This window comes from Monodelphis domestica, chromosome 1 (genome assembly GCF_027887165.1).
Source record: "Monodelphis domestica isolate mMonDom1 chromosome 1, mMonDom1.pri, whole genome shotgun sequence".
NCBI lineage: Eukaryota > Metazoa > Chordata > Mammalia > Didelphimorphia > Didelphidae > Monodelphis > Monodelphis domestica.
The window spans coordinates 122,467,481-122,488,636 of NC_077227.1; the positions used below are offsets into that span (position 1 = coordinate 122,467,481).

Sequence of the window (21,156 nt, forward strand, 5' to 3'; positions counted from 1 at the left end):
CATTAAATGTATATACACCAGACACTTAGTGGCTGAGTGTGGTACAGCTGAAAAAGCATTGGCTATGTAGTTAGAAGATATGGTTTCAAGGACTGAACCTTTCCAGACCTTCAGTTTCTATATATGTGTGTGTATATATATATATATATATAAAAGATAGGAGGATTGACTAAATGAACCTTGAGGTCACATCCAGTCCTAGATGTATGATTCTATTAAGTCTTAGAAGAAGTTGCCCCCTCCCCCACTCCCATCGCATGCACAAACACAAACATAAAGTTTAGTAGGACTCTTTCATATTCCTCTTTCCAAACTGGATAAATCCAACAGAAAGATAAGCAAAAAAGTAAATATAAAATAGAATGAAAGTTGAAAAAAATCAGATTTGACTGACCTATGGTTATTTATAAATGGAAGTGTTAAAGTATAAACATATTTTCAGTATCCCATAGCACCTTTACAAAAAGAAACTACATCAATACAGCATTAAAAAAATATGAATATAAAAAGGTAGGTAAAATAAACATATCTGTTTCAGACCATAATGCAATGCAAGGCAATGAAGGTCATGAACAAAAGGGAGAGATCAAATGACAATTTGCTGAATTTTGCTGAATGATTAAGACCAAAGATTAAATCAAGGTACTAAAATTCATTAGATACAGTTAAAGCATCTTCAGAGCTAAAAATCTACCTCTCTCAAAAATTATGCTGACAAATACTGAAGCTCAATCAATGAATTAAGATGTTAATGAACGAAACTAGAAAATAAACACATTAGCAACTACTAAAAAATATTGAAAAGTAAATAAACTTGGAAATTAAGAGTAGGTAATTAATTTTTAAAACCGCTTTTAGTTTTAAGACTAGCAGAAATTGATATCATTATTAGGCAACTTAACAAAATGCAAAATTAAAATGGCAAAATAAAAAATGACTAGTAAATTCAGAGGAAGTCAAATGAATTATCTGAAGATACACAATCATATGAGCAAAACCAAGAATACAAAGGTAATTGAGAAGTACTACCAAAAAAAGTCTAAATTAACAAAACAAGAAAGAGATATCTTAACCTAATATCATAAAAAAACAAATTGAACAAGCTATGATTTACCAAGACCAGATAGATTTATTAGTAAATTATTTCAAATATTCAAAAAGCAATGAATACATGACCCAAATGGTTTTTTAAAAGTAGATACCAAAATCACTATACCAAATTCCTTTTATGAGACAATATGGTCTGATAAGCAGAGAGCAAGAAAAAAGACCAAACTCACTAATGAATATAGATGAAAAAATGAAAATGAAAATATAAAATTTAAGGTAATATATCTATAAAATAATACATTGTGGCCAAAATGGATGCATGCCAGGAATATAATTATAATTCAAAATTAGGGAGGAAATAGTATAATGAATCACATAAATATAAGGAAGAAAATTTCAATAGATGAAAATAAGTCTATGAGAAAACATAGCATTAATGTATTCACTCATTCATTCAATAACATTTCTTAAGTATCTACTGCAAACCAAGTATGATGCAAACGCAGACAAAAATCACAGTCCCTGTCTGAAATTTTATTCCACTCAGAGAAAAACAATCTGTAAACTGAAAATTAAATATGAAATAGTCACAAAGTATTTCATGTTAAAAATTCTAAAACTCAGTCAAGAGAGGATCATTTTTAATATAAAAAGTATATGTTTATAACTAATAGCTAACATTTTTCCAATGAAAAAACATGAAAAACTCCTTTTACGAACATGAATACCCCATTCTACTCACTGGTATGACATAGTTCTAAAAAGGTTAAAAGAATATCAATGTGACAAAAAATTTAATTAATAATAGTTAACATTTATATGGCATTATCTGCCACACTATGCTGAGTATTTTACTTCTAAGAATACTGCATACTGATTAAAAATCAGAAGAGCAGAAAGGACTAGGCAATGGGATTAAGTGACTTGCCCAAGGTCACATAGTTAGGAAGTGTCTTTTGAACCCAGAAACTCTTGTTTCTAGGCCTGGCTCTCAATCTACTGAGCCACCTAGTTGCCCCCTACAACTATTTTCCCCATTTGATCTGACAATTAACTTTATAATCATTATTTTATTTGATTCTCAGGAGACAACTTTGTGAGGTAGGTTCTATTATTATCCCCAGTTTACAGATAAGGAAACAGTAAAACATATTAAAAGACTTGTCCAGGGACACAAACCTGTTGGTTGTCTGAGGTTGGATTTGAATTCAAGTCTCCCTGACTCTGGCCCAAAATTTTATCCAGTGTGCTTCTTAGTTATCTCAAGACAAATTTTAAAACATTGATGCTGGCAAAAAAAAAAATAATAAGATAATCTCTATTTCCAGATTACACAATGGTGATCTAAGGAAATCCCAGAGAATAAGAAAAGAAATTAACTGAGATGATTAATATTATCATCAGAGTACTGAGAACATAGAAAATACGCAAAAATATTAGAATTTCTAAACTGAACAAAATCTCAAAATTTAATAAATTTATTAAGTGCCTACGTGCCAGACAGAAGTAAAGCAGACTGCCTCAGAATATTCCCACCCCACCCCCCAAGGAGATGTTTACAGCTAAGTAACTACTGGGTCTACATAAAATACTCATTTGGGAGGAAATCAAGAAAGGGAGGTCTGTGAGGTAAGTTTCAAGAGGAGCAAAGGGCACCAATAGGTACAGGCATGAACCAGTGTGGAAGTAGGGGAGGAAATATCATCTGTGGAAAAGGACATATAGGATGGTTTGGCTTGAGCAAAGAATATAAAATTTGTTTATTACCTTTCTAGAAGACTGGGATAATTTAGTCATTCCCATTAGCAACAGTCCCATAATTCTCTTGTCTTGTAGCTAAACTTACTGAAAAGGAACATCTACAATAATAACTTCTACTTCCTTTCCTAACTCTCATAACTCTCCACAGTCCAGATTCGACCTCATCATTCCACCAAAACTGCTCTCTCCACTGGTACTAACAATCTCTTAATTGCCAAATCTAACAGCCTTTTCTTAAAACTCATTCTTCTTAATCTCTCTGAAGCCTCTGACCCTGTGAAGCACCCTCTTCTTGAAGATACTATCTTTCCTGTATATTTTCAGAACAATACTCTCTTTTGGTTTTCTTCCTGTTTGATTGTTTCTTCTCAGTCCTTTACTGAATCTTCATTCAGGTCATGTCCATTAACCTTGGATGATTCTCAGTCCTCTGTCCTGGACCCTCTTCCCCTCTCCCTATATCAGTGATAGCAAACCTATGGCACAGGTACCAAAGATGGCACACAGTGCTCTCTGTGGATATGAAGCTACCCTCCTCCCACCCCCCAGAGTTTGTTACTAGAAAGGTAGAGGGACTCCAGTGGAGCTGCTCCTTTTCCCTTCTCCCCACCCCAGCAAACGTTTTTTCACTTAACCAGCCCCTCTGTGCAGCAGCCCAGTGGGAGTGCTTTCTCTCTCCCCTGTGTGGGGTAAGGTGGGAATGGCTTACATCCAACACTCAGTGGTGGGGAGGGGCACAGCACAGGGCACTCTGTATCTAAAAGGTTCACCATCACTGCTCTATGTATTCTTTCAACTGATGATCTCATCAGCTACCACTGATTCAATGATTATTTCTAAGCTCATGATTCTCAAATCTATTTAGTCTTAACCTCTCCCCTGACCTTTGGTATCACACCTCCAATTGCTAATCAAACATCTCAAAATTAATGTCTAGAAAATATCAAATTCATCTTTCTGTCCAAATCCATCCTCCTTCTTGACTTCTCTTTTACTAGGTGGAGTACCATAATCCTCCAATTCACCAGGCTCACAACCTAGGTGTCACCTTTGATTCCTCACTCTCTCTCTTGTTGTACCTTCAAACAACCCTTTTGTCCTCTGATTCTGCCACCCCACTTGGTGCAACACCTTATCACCTCACACCTGTACTATTGTAGCAGCCTGACAGTTGGCCTCTTTGCCACAAGTCTCTCCCTACTTCATTCCATCTCCCTCCTGAAACACAGATCAGACCATTTCACTCTCTCCTACTCAACAAATTTCAATGGTTCCCTATCTCCTCTAGAATCAAATGTAAATGTCCTGTTTGACATTCAAAGCCCTTCATAACCTGCCTCCTCCCCACCTTTCCAGAATAGCACCTTATGCCATATCACTCACTATGTGCTCTGCAATCTAGGGACAATGGCCTCCATGCTGGTCTTCACACAAGAAACTCTTGACTCCAAGCACTTTCTCTGACTATTCTCCAGGTCCCGAATGCTCACTTCTACCTCCTGGCTTCCCTGGTTTTCTTCAAGTCCCACCTAAAATTCCAGGAGTCTTTCTTTGATCCCTCTTAATCCTAATGCCTTCTCTTGGTTGATTATTTCCAATTTACCCCACAGAAAGCTTATTTGTATATGGTTGTTTACATTTACATTTACATACATACATAATTTACATTTACATGGAAACTAGATGGTCACGGTTCTCATTCCAGATCTCTTTTGTGGAAAGGAAAACTGAAACAAGCTCTAGACTTTCTGCCACTGAGGTGGAGTAAATAGCAGTAGGAAGATTAAAGTGAAATTGATGAACAGCAAAGACAGTTGATGGGGGAGGGGCATCTTGAAGGGACAGTGGCTCTCAAGGCTCTCTCTTTCCTGACTCTCAGACTGGAAGGAGTGTTCTCTCCCTATCTCAGGATAGAAGTACCTCCATTCCTGGATCTTTCCCAACTGTGTGCTCTACCTGGATTCCTGTGATCTTGTCATTGAACAAAAGGATTCAAGGGGAGTAGTTTAAACTGTAAGGCCAGGTTTTAGGAGTATCAGCCTTTAGAGACAGGCCCAACCAGCTCTGAAGATCAGAACTTTTCTTCCTCTTGCTTTTTACTGCTAAAGACTTTAAATTTAAGAAAATTAGCACAGATTAGCATAGACAGGAATAAAAGAAACATTCCAGCAGCCTGCGAGGCCTGGCCTCAGCTCAAAAGCTTAGAGAGACTCAAACCCAATCTAGGGAAATCCCAATTCCCTCTTCCCTGATAGCTTCCCAATACAAACTTGTTATTAAATTCATCTTTATTTAAATAAACCGCAGTCAGATAAGAGAACTATCATTTCAGGGGAACATAGAGAGAGCTGAACCTAAGGACAGCCATTTAACCATAAAGTTATCAGACCCCTGCTGAGAGACCTTTATGGGAGAGGGGGGCTTGTCCCTCAGGGGTTTCCCTTGCTTACTTGCTCTGGGCTATCTTCAACATCAATCAATAGAGAAAACATCCCCTCAGGCTATCATATTCCCCATTTCTCAGGAACCCCATTTTTCAAAGCTAGCCTCACAGCAAGGGGGTATCTCTCTCCCTTTACCTCACCAGCATCCATATTCCCTCTATCCCTTCAACTACTCCATTCCCTATTACAAAACCTTCCTTTATCCCCTGTACCTTTTCAATCCTCTACAACTCCCTTTAATGATTACACTTTCCAACTAGCTCTGTGACTTTTAGGGAATCGCATAATCTCTCTGGGTCTCAGTTAACTCACATAAAATGAGGTCAGGCAAAATCATGTTTAAACTCCAATCCAGATTTAAAATCCCATAGTTTTAGGAAACAAAGGCCTGAAGTAAGGTAATGACAGTAAGAAGAAGCAAGCAATTCCTGGCCAACTAATTTCCAAATATTTTTTCTAAGATATCATCTTTTAACCTCTTGCTTTGACTATGAACATGGAATGTAAGAAGGTGGCACAGTTGAGGGTCAGGTCTAAAGTCAGGAAGACTCATCTTCTCAAGTTCAAATTTGTCCTCAAACACTTATCAGCTATGTGACTGTGGGCAAGTCACTTGTTTGCCTTGGTTTCTCATCTATAAAATGATATGGAAAAGGAAAGGAAATAGCAAACCATTCTAGTATCTTTGCACAAAGAGTGGGGCATGACTAAAATAACTAAACAACAACATGGTGAAGGGACTGGAAACTATATCTGGAGTACTGTGTTAAGAGGATCATACCTTAGGAAGCACATTAAAAAGCTAGAGCACATCCAAAAGAAGGCAATGAAGATTGTGAAGAGCTTGTGGCCATCACATAACAAAAATTAAAGAAACCAGGAATATTTTGCCAAGCCTAAGGGAAAATGTTATCACTGACTTCAAGGGTTGAAAGGCTATCATATGGAATAAGAATTAAACTGGTTTTGCTTAAACTCAGAAAGCAAAACTAGAATAACAGATCAAAGTTGCAAAGATGCAAATTTCAGGTTGATTAAAAGGAAAATTTTTCTAATAATAAAAATTGTACAAAAGTAGAATGAATGCCTTGGGAAGGAAGGGGTTTCCCCAACAACAAAGATCTACAGATAGTGGTGATACTTATTCAGGTATAAGTTGAATTTACATTATATCTAAATATCTCAGAGTTGGAAAAGAACTACAGCAATTTCCTAATTGATCTAATCATCTTATAGTTTCCCCAGATCCAATACATACCATTGACAAATTTACTTTTACTAAACCTGCTTTTTGATATGTTTTCTACTCAAAAAGTTTCAGAGCTCCTCAATGCTTATCAAATAAAAATTCCCTAGCCTGGCTTTAAGTTGTTTTCATGCTTTGATCCAACAGACTTTTCTGGCCTTATTTTTCACTTCCATCTTACTAAACCTCTTAAACTTGAATGAATTGATGGAAAGTTCTCAAACATGTTCCATAGGCTACCTTCATTCTTGCTATTTTTATCTGCCCTCCTTTCAAAAGTCCGACCCACCTTTGGAGATATAGATCAGAATAAATACCACCTCCACCATTATTAGGCCTTATCTCTAATCCACCCAGCTGGGAAGTGCTCTCCTCACTCTAAGAAATCCTTTAGCTCCCTTTCTCTCACAACATCACTTTATCTTATACACTTACCCTAATACATTTTATTGTATCTCATACCCTTTGTAGAGAATACAAGCTCCCTGAGGGCAGGTTTTTTAAAAAATCTTTTTATCCCCAGAGACTATCTGTCTCTTGAATATAGTAGGCACTCCGACATCTGTAAAACTGATTTCTGTTGTATTATTTTCTTCATTTACTTATCTTAGCTTCCTTATTCTACTGTAAAGTCCTTAATAGGCACAGATGGGTACATTTGTCTGTTATTCCGCAAAGTGCTAAGTGTATAATTGATATTAGTGAGCATTTAAAAATTGATACCCCATAAATCAAGCTTCATACCCACTTCACCTTTTTCTTGCTTCTAAAGTTTCTCTAGAAATTCTATACTAAATTACTTCAATGTCTTCTGAGGTTATTTACAACTATTCCCCATCTGTCTTTCTAGTTTACTAGTAATGTTTCTTTGTTCAATAGCATTGTGTCTAGCTGTACAGAAGTTAACAATAAACATATAACTACTATTATTTCCAACTAATGCTGGTTCTTAGTGGGCCAAATTTCACATAGCTACTTTTAAAGATTCCAAGTATGTGGTTATTGCATGCCATATTACTCGTTTTATGTAGAATATACATCTAGTTTTAGAAAAAGAAAGATCTACAGGATGACTTTTCATTTTAACTAATTCTATCACTTAAGGATTAAAATCTGGAAATAAAATAAGGTCTAATTCATTTTGTAAAGGCTTGGCTTAGTAAATAATTTTATATACCTACTTCCTCCAACCAATATTGATTGCTTGCCCTTTTCAAGGCCCTATGCAAAACAACAAAATTTCTGCTCTCCAAAGGGGGGCATATGATGAGGATGCCATTCTAACCAAGGAGATAAGATATATTTAGATAAGTGTAAAACCAGGCAACATATATTGGGCAATATGGTGTAGGGGAAAGGATTTAGAATATAAGGCTGTTATTTGTGTCTATGTGTCTGTGGGCAAGTTAATTTACCCCCTGGCCTCTGTTTTCTAATTCCTAACATGAGATTTTACTAGAAGATAAACTTTAAGGTCCATTCCAACTCCCTAATATTTTGTGATATTTCATTCTGACTCCTCAGATACCAAGGGTTGGATATCCACCATGTCCCATATCTTTATGTCTTTGCATAAGCCTCTAATTTACCTATAAACCAGCATTCGCTTTCTTCCTACAAAATTCAGAGGCTTACTTTTATTTGTCTCCAGAGGTTACTAATGCCCTCCATACTCCAAATTACTTTGTATCTATTTAGTATATATTTGATTTTTACTTTTCCCCTTGTTTCTCCCTGACTCCCAACAGAATATAAAATCATTGAGGCTTGAGATTGTATCATTTTTGTCTTTGTGCCCTTAGAACCCAGTACAGTGACCAACACACAAAAAGCTCTTAAAATCTATCAAATGAAATTATCTATTAAAAAGTGCCATGAGAGCATTATAGACAATATCTGCTATTGGAAGAGATATGGCTTTTGGTTCAGAAGATAGTGAATATTTCCTAGAGGCAATAGGATTTGAGTTGTGTTGAAGAATAGTTCAGATTACCAATGTCAAGAAATGTAATCAAATAGAGGTGGAAGAATGTAAGGCATATTCCGGAATAATGTAGCCCAATTTGGCCAAAGTGGAGGGATTGTGTAAGATGATAATGAAAAATAATACTTGAAAGGGAGGATGGGCCAGATTAGCTGGATGGCCAAGTAATACATATGCTGTAAGGATAAATGAAATGTATATCAAATACATAATCCCTTACGGAAACCAATGCCTGAGCCCTCCCTGAATCTCCAAGTATTTTGTAAATGTTATTTTAGACAATGAAGTTTATTTGTGATGGAAGGCTGAGTTGAAGAGCCTAAAAATAGTTACTTGCTCAAAGCTATAAACCAAACCATGCATAAAACTGGGCATAAAATTCTAGAAATGTAATTTTACTTCCAAATTTTTGTAAAAATTACAAAATTTAAATGATTTTGCTGTAGTTAACCCTTATTTAATGTTTTCGATAACACTGACCAATTATCAGATGTATCAGGGAACTACAAACCCTCAATTTAATCAGATGGCTTTTTACTACTTGAAGATTTTATCCAACATATGTGATAAAAACACACTTGAATCATTTCAAATACCCTGTAATCCAAATGATTACATCACCTTCAAGACTTAAGGTTCTTCCTTATGTCAGTCACTGTCAACAAGAACATGAGTAAGAAACATATGTTAAATATGAGAGTATACCTTCCTTGTTGAGAAACTATTTCATTTATCCAGACAAGCAAAGGGCCATTTATGAAGACATATGTCTACACAAATGTCTAAAACAATAATATATAAATCTGAGCAAAATCCAGTCCCAAATAAAGGCTGAAGAGCAATAACAGTAGCCTTATTGTACACTTATATACAATAAACAGCCCTTTTCACATACAGAATTCAAGGCCCCAAAAGATATCATCTCATTAATCTTCACCATTACTGTTTTTTCTGAGATTAGGTAGAAAATGTATTGCTGATGATATATTACTGATAAAGAAACTGGGGCACCAACAGGTAATTTATCCCACTTATAAATGTGGCCTAGACAAAAATAAAATCCAAGTTCCCTGTCAAACTACGCCTTTTCTTATTACAGATGTGAATGCTAATGGAAGGACACAAGATTCCCCACTCAACACCAAATTCAAACACGTTCTGGATTTACAAGTAACTTCAAAGACTGTAAAAGGTGACCAAAATCAATTTACCATCATTATCTTAAACAGTGTGGGCTTCAGGGAACCACCAGTATGCCAAGCTTCACCTGAAAGGACTACTTCAAGGACATGAAAGGTAGTTCATTAAATTCCCATAGATTATAAAACAATTTTATTCAGACCATTCTATTGACATCACTCATTATATTCTGCAACATTCAGTTAACAGCCACAAAAGAATTGTCTTAGCAAACCTGATGAGACTCTAAGTAGCCCTACATTTTGTCAAAAGAAAGCAATCCTTTGAATTTTAGAGGCGAGACCTGTTCAATGACCTTAAGGATTTTCTTAGGATTGGAGCTGGAGGAAAAAATAATATATTTGGACACAAGCCCTTCTCAATTAGCAAGTAGAGAGAAGCTGAGGTTCTGTGTCCCTCCATCCTTCCCTCGGCCCACAAGTGTCTAGACAGATTCCCCTCTTCCTTTAGCACCTGTGAGGATACACAGAATCCTCATCCCCTGCCTCCAGTGGGGGAGGGGGGGCGAAAGGGAAGAATTAGGAGGTCTGGCCCGTGGTTTTGTTTTGGATTTTGTGCGTGTGTATGTGTGTGTGTGTGTTAGTGTTAGTTTCTGTTTGTACAACAGGACTGGCTCCTGACCCGATACATTCAGAGGATACCCAAACCCTGCAATCCCAGGCCTCTTGGGGCCGACCGACGGCTCACCGGGTTCGCAGGGCCTGCCAAGCGGCGTCGATGTCGGCGTAGAGGTTCTTCTCCGAAGGCTTGCCCGAACTGACGCCGTAGCCCGAGTAGTCGTAGGAGAAGATGTTGCAGTTGATGCGAGAGCCCAGGCCGATGTAGAAGCTGCACATCTGGCCCAGGTCCACGGCGTTGCCATGCGAGAAGAGCAGCGTGTAGCGACTGCTGGGCGCGCAGCGGACGAACATGCAGCCTAGCCGGTTGTCGCGGGCGGTGCGGGAAAAGAAGACCTCGACCGCGTCCAGCTCGCGCTGGGAGTACTGCCAGTCCGCCCTTTCGCTCAGGTGCAGACTGCACGCCCCGGGCGCTGCGGCAGCCGCGACGGCTGCCGCCGCCTCCTCGGACGCCTGCTGTTGCTGCTGCTGCTGCTGCTGCTGCTGCTGCTGCTGTTGCTGTGGTTGCTGCTGCGGCGGCGGCTGCTGCGGCGGCGCCGGAGCCTGGGCCGGGGGCTGCTCCCCGCGCTGCTCCGGGGCCAGCACGGTGTAGGTGGGCTCGGGAGGCAGGAAGGCTAGCTTGGCGGCGATGCGGCTGGGGCAGGGCGGGCAACAGAAAAGCCAGCACAGCTCGCCGAGAGAAAAGCCGTTCATCCTGGGGCCTGGTTCGGGCATCGGGACGGACGGCCGCCCGCCAGCCCGCTCGGCGGAGGGGGAGGGGGCGGAGGACTAGGGTGGCTGGAGTCCGGGGGAGGAGGGCGGAGGCGGGGCCCGCCCGCCCGCCTGCTCAGCCCGGCCCGGCCCGACCTGCCGCGGCACGGCGCGGCGCCGGAGGGAGGTCACCAGCAGCGGCCCCGCGGCGGGCGCATGGCGCCGGCGCCTTCAGGCCTAGGAGTGGTAGCAGCAGCAGCAGCAGGAACCGCAGCACACAAAGCAGGCGGAGGCGGAGGCGGCCATGGCCGGGTTGTCTTCACCCACACACTCACTCACATACACTCAGTCACATACACACACATACACACCCCCTTCCCAACGCCGCCACCGCCGCCACAACTTCCGGGTTAGGCTGCGGCCGCTGCAGCATCACCCTAGGAGCCCTAGAGCCAGCTCGCCCAAGCCAGCCGAGACGCGCTGCTGCGGCGGCGGCAGCCCCGACCCGGGGCGGAGCCCGGCGTCTCGTGGCGGGGCCGCAGCCCCGTGGGCTGGCGGGAGTAAGAGCGGGAGCGAGGCGGGACGGTAGGCTCGCCTCGTAGGAGCCTGCACGCTGCTCGAGGAATCCTGGGGGATTGGGGCGCGCGCCCAACATTGACCGTGAAGGAAGGGCGGGGGGCGGCATTCTCCGCGCGTTCCCCCTCTTCCCAGAAACCTCGAACTGCTTTGCTTCCGAATGCTGCATGCAAGGAAGGAATAGGGATTGGGGGGGCGGGGGGAGGGTGAAAGTGGTCTGAGGGTGTCCGAGGACCATGGATATGAAGGAGACTTTGTTACCCCAAAAAATACAGTTTCTGAAAAAATGGAGAGGAGGGCATGAATTAATAGAGCCTAATGAAGGCAGCTAGGTGGCTTAGTGGAAAGACCAAATCTAGCCCTAGATCCTCACTAGTTTAGTAACCTCTGGGAGAGTCACTTAAACTTTGTTTGCCTTCTTCCACTGGAGAAGGAAATGGCAAACCACTTTTATCTTTGTCTAGAAAACTCCCATGGACAGCATTGTCGTGAAATGGGCCCTGAAGTCAAGAAGTGTAGAACACAAATGAACGACAACCTGGAAAGAGACTATGGCCTAGAGATTTGGTTAGATTGGCTGAAGATCACCTTAGCGAATGGGATTTACTGAAGAAAACGGATTTAGAGCTAGAAGGAGTCTGAGTGAGCACAGCCTTTTACAGGCCCAGAGAACGTGGCAAAGCCAAGATTTGAACCCCAATCATAAAATTGCATAACTGACAGTGCCCTTGGGGGTCATCTAGACTGGTCCCTTAATTTTATGGATGAGGAACCATATCCCCAGAGGTCCAATTTATTATCTAACAAGTGACAGAGCCAGGAAAACAAAGATTAAACCAGAAGATATCTTAAAAGATATCATTTAATTCAGCTCCCTCATTTTATAAATGAGGAAAATGAATTCCAGAAAGGAAAAGCTTGATTGACCAAGTTCTCTACAGGTATCTAAGCTGGGTTTCAGACTTGGGTTCTCTGACCACCATGGATTTCACATTAAAACTCCACCATACCATGTCATAACTCCATGGTTTTAGGATGACAAATTTAAAACTCCAAGGATATTAAAAGTCATCTTTAACTCCTTTGATTTTCCAGTAAAGAACTGAGATCCATGAAGGATTTGCCCAAGATCATGTAGGATCTGTATTAGAAACCAGGTCTTTGAACTCCCAATCCAGCACTCTTTCTACTCTCCCCCAAAAGCAAAAGGGTTCAATGTGTCATGTGCCCACAAGCCTATGTTTAAGAGCAAGCCAAGTTCAGAGTTCTCAATACATCTCACTGCCTTTCTATGATCCCCAACTTGAATTGTCTACATCTCCCCTAAAATATAGCATACTGCCTCTTTCTAAGTTAGGGGAGAAGGGGCAGCTGGGTAGCTCAATGGATTGAGAGCCAGGCCCAGAGATGGGAGGTCCTAAGTTCAAATCTGGACTCAGATGCTTCCTAGCTGTGTGACCCTGGGCAAGTCACTTAACTCTCATTGCCTAGCTCTTACCACTCTTCTGCCTTGGAACCAATACACAGAATATTGATTCCAAGAGGGAAGGGAAAGGTTTTTAAATAAATAAATAAAAATAAATTACAAGGACATCTCTTCTAAATTGCTGTTGGGAAAGGGGAGGGGGGGTAAAAATAAACTCCCATTTTATGGAAAATTATAAGGGTTTTTTCCCTCTGTTCAGTTTTAGGATTATATTTTGGGATACATGCATTGACATCTATTGTATCCCAATCTATAAAAACAACAGAGTTTTGCTATATCTTAGGATTTGCTAAATTAAGAATGGTATTCTATTCCCAAGTCCCACATCAGTAACCAAAAGTGGTTTACTACAGTATTCTGATCCTCCTGCCTTTCTGAGTTTACCTTTTGTTTCTAGCATTTTTAATGTGGTTTTCATTGTTAAATAAATATAATTTTATAGCCTTTTGTGTAATCTAAGTCTGCTGTAAATATTAATAGTAGACTCACAGTGTTTGAGGAGGTTTTTTTTTTTTCAATATGACTGTCCATGCTTTGAAACTTTGTGTTATTGTTGCCAACCTGAGACCCTTAACACTTCCTGGTTTCACTGAGCTGGCAACCATGCTCTCTTTCAGGAATTGGCAGGAGGCACTGTGCCCAGTTACAAAGTCAGGGCAGTTAGGGACAGTGAAGTTGGCAGAGATCATCACAGTTGGGGGGAGGAGGAGGAGAGGAGGGAAAGAAAACACAGGTGTCCAAAAAGGAAATTGCCTTTTTATGTTGTCATTTGATGATCTAGTTCTGTTGACAGGAAAATACAATTGGAGCTCCTTAAATATAAATTAATTACAACTACCATTTTAATTTACCTGAAAAAATTGGGAGAAAAAACAACTGAAACCATGCTTCACTATAATCATAGTATTCATAGAATTAAAGGCTCTTCTATGTGATATAGTTCAACCCTCTATTTTTGCAGGTGAAGAAACATAGGCACAAACTGGTTGAATGACTTACCTAAAATCATATATCATGTCTTTAAAATATTTCATTATATACAATAGAAGGTAATGGACTTCTCCATTAGGGTCAATGCAGTGTCCCTGAACAATCTGCAGGGATCTAAAAAACACTATCCACAAGCAGAGGATAAACTGTGGGAGTAAAAACACCAAGGAAAGGCAACTGCTTGACTACAGGTGGAGAGGATATGACTGAGGAGAGACTCTAAATGAACACTCTAATGCAAATACCAACAACATGGAAATGGGTTCGAATCAAGGACACATGTGATACCCAGTGGAATCGTGTGTGGGCTATGGGAGAGGTGGTGGGAGGAGGGGGAAGGAAAAGAAAATGATTTTTGTTTCCAATGAATAATGTTTGGAAATGACCAAATAAAATAATGTTTAAAAATAAAAAAATAAAGGACCTCCCTAGAGATGCTGACCTGGCCTATGCTGAAGCCCCAGCGCTCAGAGCTAAAAAAAAAAATATCATTATAAAATTAAAGTTAGAAGGGACCTTAGAGATCATCTCATTTCTCCCCCATATTAAAAAAAAAAGAAAAGAAAAGATTAGTAAGAACTATTTGGGTCTAGTTTTAAGCATATATTTGGTAAGCTCAAAATTTTTAGCACTCTGGATTAAGCTATCAACAATTTAAGAATTTTTAAAAATAATTTTTATTGATTTTTTATTTTTACATATATTAACTAACTCTCCCTCACCTTTTTCTAGAGATCCATCCCATATAGCAAAAAGTTTTTTTCATCAAAAATATTTTTATATGTTTTGCCCACTACTAGGGTTTTGAAATAATACCTATGGCATTATGAATGTAATATGGAATAACAGAAAAGGCATAAAAACAAAGAATATTAGAGAACTAGGTTCCAATCTTTACTCTGCCATTAACTTTCTATAAGATTGTGAGCAAATCATATCACTTAAATTCTATGAGTCTCAATGATCTCATTGGTCAAATGAGAAAATTGACCTAAAATCAGTAATCATCTTTTTTCTTTTCAACTCAACATTTATTGAGTTAAATATGCCCAAAGCACTTGATCTCTAAATTCCTTTCTAGCTCTAAAATCCCATGATTCTTTGTAATTCCAGGAATACATTAAAAATCCTAAATGCTTTGTTATTTCACATTTGCTTAATAGCAAATACTCTGCATCTGTTACTAGCTGTTTATATACTAGTATAAATGATACAACATTCTGATGTTTGTTTCTTTCTTGTATGTTTTTACATTTTAGTTTACCAATGAGGCTTGTCTTTGGTTAAGTGGAGATGAAAGAAGATAACAATGGATTCTCAGTGCAAATAGAGGAACAACTCAAAACAGTAGATAAAATCATTTAAGTAAAGTATACCTTTGAATATATGACCTCGCTATCTATAACATCAGAAAAAAGTATGTATCCTGATAAAGGAAAAGCACCTACTCATTGTTTCCCACAATTCTATTCACCCAGAGTGTTAATCTCCTCACTTTCACTTACCCCACAAATACAATGAGTTGCCAAATTTTGTTATTCCTATCTTTGCAACATTTCTCACACACAACTTTTCCCTTCTTTCTATTGGAACAATCCCAACACAGATTCAGGCCCTCATCACCTCTCACCTCAACTATTGTGTTAATTTTCTGGTAGGCTCTTCCTCAAGTCTCCTCACACCAATCCAATCCAAACCATCACACAGTTGTTGAAAAGATTTTCTTAAAGCGCCAATCTATCCATGTGGCATGCTCCCCTCTACTCACATATTCAAATTGCAGTGACTATCATCTCTAAGGATCAAATATAAATTCTTATGGTGTTTAAAGCTCTTCAAAACCTGGTTCCTCTCTACTTTTCCAGTTTTCTTACATATATACCCTCCCTTATATGCATCCTACAGTCTAGGCAAACTAGTCTATTTACTGTGTCTCACACATGACATTGTCTCCCTTCTTACATTTGCATTGGCTATCATCCGTGCTTTGTCCTCACCTTTGCTATTTCAAATCTCTGATTTCCTTCAAACTTGGCTCAAACACCCATTGTGCCTTTCTTTTCCAGTTATCTTGTTATTTATCATAGGGGCATACAGGGTGTTCAGGGAAGACATACTATGAGTCATACTCCCATAAACCATCTTGGCATATGGGCTAAATTTAGTTGAGGGTAACTGACAGACCTCAAACCCATAAGTGAGTTAGGGCAATGCCTAGACCAAGCTTGTGAAGATTTCCCCTGTGCAAGGGGCTGATAAGAACAATTTGTTCCCAATAGCCATGCTACAGCTTCTTGAAATCATAGGTGAGAGTTGGGTAACAGGTGGATACCAAAGGTTGAAGAATAGCCCTGAAAAGGATTCAGCAAGCTCTCACACCAGAGTTCTCAGTCCTCCCCAGCAATCACTTTAGAAGCTAAATGTAGGCTGGATTGGAGTGGTGAGACACTTGTGGAAATGAAGTCAACAAGAAGCAGTAATTTAGGCATAAGGTGATGAGAACCTGCCACAGGTGGGATGTAGTATGAATAGAGAGGAGACTTATGTTGAACTGATAGAAATGGCTAAAGTCTTGTCACTAGACTGGATATTTGGGGAAAGTGCAAGTGATAAATCAAGGATGTGACACTGAGGTTACAAACTTGGATTACTTTAGAGGATGTTGGCACCTTTCACAGTAATTTAGAAACTGGAAAGAGGAGAGAATGGAAGAAAGAAGACAATGAATGGTATTTGGGGCATATTGGGAATTCATACCTAAGATAAATATGGAGGTAGTGACAAGCTGAAAAAACACAGAACAATTATAGTTATTATAGTTATAATAAGGGTCTTTAATTGAAGTAGGAAGATTAATCTGAGAAGTCACTTAGAACCTCAGTCCTGGGACTTCCAGGGGACTATAGAATTCATTGTTCTAGGAACAGCTCTAGCCACAGTCTAAAATGTCTAGGGAGAGACCTAGAGGCAATCAATAACCGTAGGCTAGGTACTTGGAAGCAGCCAGATACAAAAGGAGAAACTAAGAAGACAAAAAAGGGTACTTGAGATTTGATACTATCTGCTTATCCTGTCTAGAATAATCAAGGGGTACTGTAAGGTTTTATTATTTAGTCTGGAACAAGGGTCACCCCAGGGTTTCTGGAAGATAACTTATCAGTTATGAGAGTCAATTTGGGGTTTTGATAAAACAAGGTTGTCTGTAGTAATGAAGAATCTGACTATCTGATATCTGAATTCACTTGATCTAGATAAACTTCATCCTTGGGTACTGAAAGAACTGAGCTACTCACTATTAATGATATTTAAAAGTTCATGGAAAATTGGAGAGGTGACAAGAATAGAAAAGGGCATGTTCCAATTTTCAATAAAAGGAAAGAAAATAATCTTCAAACTATATTAATAGTGAGCTTGATTTCAATTCTCGGAAAATACTCAGAATATATAGTTAAAAAGATTATAGGTAAACAATAGAAAATGAAATTGATTACAAAGAGCCATCATGCCTGCTTCAAGAACAAGTCATGCCAATGTTTGAAATTGACCAAATAAAAATAATGTTTAAAACAAACAAACAAAAAAAGAATAAATCATGCCAAACTAACCTAATTTCCTTTTTTAACAAAATAACTACACTAACACATGAGAAAAATGCTGTTTTTTATATCTGTAACTTTATCTATATGTATATAGGTATAGACATTTTATATCTATAACTTTTTATGTATAACTAGATATAGTTAACCTAGACAAACAAAGCTTTTGATGAACTATCTTATATTATTATATTATTCTTATGGAGGAGATAGAGACGTGGGACTAGACAACACAAAATTTAGATGGTTCCCGATCTGGTTGGATAGTCAGATTCAGAAGAATTGTTCATTGTCAGCATAGAAGGAGGTCTCCAGTGAAGTATCCCAGGGATCTTTGCTTAGCTGTTTAGCATTTTTATCAATGACTTCCATAGAGACAAATATGGCATATTCTGATGAATATCATTTACAAGTGACACAAAGTTGAGAAGGATACCTAACCTACTAGGCCATAAAATCAAGGCCAAAAAGATCTTAACAGGCTAGAACATTGAGCTAAATCTAATAAGAAGAAATTCTAGGGATAAATGTAGAATCTTTTACTTGGTACAAAAATATTGATTATATGAGTACGAGATGGGAGGCAGCTGTTCTCCTGGAAAAGATCTGGAGGTTTTAGTGAACTAGAAGTTCAATATGAGACAGCAGTGTGATGTAGTCAGCCAGCAAAGCTAATGCAATATTAAAGAGGGCATAGCTTCCAGGAACAGAGAGGTGATAGTCCCAATGTATTCTTTCCTTTCCAGATCTTATTGAATATATTGTATTCAGTTCTGGCTATTACAGTTCAAGGAAATTGATAAACTGAAGAATGTCTACAGGAAAACAACCATAATGGTGAAGGGGTCTTGAGTTTAGGTTGAGGACTGGTTAAATAAACTAGACATGTTTATTCTGAAGAAGAGAAGCTTCAGGATTAGTCCTGATAGCTATCTTCCTGTATTTGAAGCTCCTTTTTAGGTTTTTTTTTTCCCTTTTTCCTTTCTTTTTATCTACAGCCCTTAGCACAGTACTGAGCACTTAATAAATGCAGTTGACTGTTATGGGGTGAAAGGATTAGACTCATTTTTTTGTTTGTTTTTAACTTTAATAGGTGGAAGTTGAAAAGAAGCAAATTTAGACCAGATATCAAAAACCACTTCTTCCTTTTTTATAATTATTCTTATTTATTTCATTAAATATTTCCATTACATATAAAATTTTTAATATTCATTTTTTAAATTTGGAATTCCAAATTTTTCCCTTCCTCCCACTCCAATCCCCTCTCTAAGAAGGCAAATAATTTAATGTCAGTTATACATACAAAATCATTTAAAAACATTTCTAAATTAGTTATGTTGCAGAAGAAAACACAGACAAAATAAAGTGACAAAGAGTATGCTTCATCAGTTTTCTCTCTGAGATGGAGAGTATCTTTAATTATGGGTCCTTTGGAATTGTCTTGGATCAATCTTGATCAAAATAGCCAAGTTCTTCACACTTGATCATCCTCACAATATTACTATTACTATGCATAATGTCCTGATTCTGCTCACTTCACTCTGCATGAGTTTATATTAAGTCTTCCCAGGTTTTTATGAAAGCATCTGGCTTATTTCTTATAGTGCAATAGTATTCCATCACAACCATTTACCACAGCTTGTTCAGGCATTCCCCAATTGGTGGCATCCCCTTGATTTCCAATTCTTTGCTACCACAAAAAAGATCTGCTAGAGATATTTTTGTACAAACAGGTCTGTTTCCCTGTTCTTTGATTTCTTTGAGATAGAGACCTAGTAGAGATATTGCTGAGTCAAAGGGTACAGCACAGTTTTATAGCCCTTTGGGTATAGTTCCAAATTGTGGACTTCTTCTATGGGTATCTATGAACTTTGGCCTTCTAGTTTTCTTTCTCTATATTCTTTCCCTTGCAAGCATATCTATTCCCATGGTTTCACTTTTTATAGATTACTCACACACCCATTTTTCTAGCCCTAACTTCTCCTATAAGTTGTGGCCCTGCATTTGCAATCACTTGTGGAAAATCTGGATTCATATGCTCACTTACCCTTAAATTTAATTCTCAAACTCAATATGTTCAAAACAAAATTCATCATTCTACCCCCCAGAGCCTGTTCATTTCTTTTTTCTGTTGATGGCACCAATTAAACTCATTCTCAGTTTCAAATATATTTGACTTCTCCTTCCTTATCCTGATATCTTATCAGTTGCCAAGTAGAATCAGTCCTACCTCAATCAATTGAATTTATCTTATTCCCATCCTCTCCTTTCTATTCCCACCGATGCCATACTACTTTGGGCCCTCATTAACTTTCACTTCCTATTTCATGTTCCTGCCTCTAGTCTTTTCTTTCTTAAATTCATCCTAAATTAGATCATTACCAACATCATGCCATTCTTTTGCACAACCCTTCAGTGGCTTCCAAATGCCTATAGAACAAAATGCATACTCCTTTCAGACCTTCTACAATCAGACTCCAATTTTGCTCTCCTTAGTTCACACTATTCTTCTTTTATATAATCTAACCTCATGGAAGTTATATTAGTTGCTATAGACTTATTTCATTCTGCTTTTCCCCCCACCTTTGTACATTTGTCAGTGCCTTCCACTAAATTTAGGAACCAGATTATAAAGGGTTAAGAAAAGGGCAAGCAGAGAGAAAGTGGAGGCATCTCTTATGGGTGGTCTTTTTGAGGAGTTTAGCAGCAAAGAGCAGAAGAGATATAGGATAAAAGCAGAGATGGAAGAATCAAATGGGGGGATTTTCAGAATAGGGGATACCTGGGCATATTTATAGGCAGTAGGAAATGTATCAGTAGAGAGGAAGAGACTGAAAATAAATGAAAAGGTGTGGATGACAGAGGATGCTATTTTTCAGAGGAAACAGGAAAGAATGACTTGAACAAGTAGAGGGCTTAACAGTGGTAAAGAGTAAGGCCACTTCATCATGTGAGACAGATGTAAAGGAGAATAGTGGCAGAAGGCACCTGAATTATAGGAGGCAAGAAAAGGGGAGAAGAGGGAGCTCATGGTGAATGGCTTCATTTTTTCCCCCTGTAAAATATAAGGGAAAGTTCTCAGCTGAAAGAATGGGGGAAAGCATGGGAGATTTTTTTCTTCTTTCCAGAAATTTAGGCTTGAATCTCTGCTCTGACACTTAATAGATGAGACCATGAATGAACAAGACACTTAATCTCTGTGAGTCTCTAATTTCTCATATGTGTAATCAGGCTTGCCTAGTCATGCCCAGAACACCAAACATGGAGGCACCCTGAGGAGTCTTTGAAGCATGTCCAGATTGCCTAATCTGGAGGCCTCTGCATCCCCTACCATAGGGGTGAATGTACCCTTCTCTGATTGGCTGCACCAAAACAGTTTGTATCTTTAAAACTGGCAAGACTAAATGAGTCCTCTTTTTTCTGCTAAACTCTTTCTGGCTAGCAGATTTTTTTTTTCTCCTAGACTCTGGATCTCAGGCATGAGCTGAACTGGAGAGAGGGGAAAGACTTTTCTAC

The 21,156-nt window shown here is 38.9% G+C and overlaps 1 protein-coding gene across 1 annotated transcript in view; it reads right to left on the reverse strand.

Moving 5' to 3' along the window:
• Positions 1 to 11,021, reverse strand: part of ABHD17C (abhydrolase domain containing 17C, depalmitoylase) — a 73,802-nt gene extending 62,781 nt beyond the window's left edge. The window contains exon 1 of the mRNA XM_016428139.2: positions 10,373 to 11,021. Coding sequence (XP_016283625.1) covers positions 10,373 to 11,016 — 644 coding nt within the window. The 5' untranslated portion in view covers positions 11,017 to 11,021. The remainder of the gene's footprint in view (positions 1 to 10,372) is intronic.
• Between the last annotated feature and the right edge of the window lie 10,135 nt (positions 11,022 to 21,156).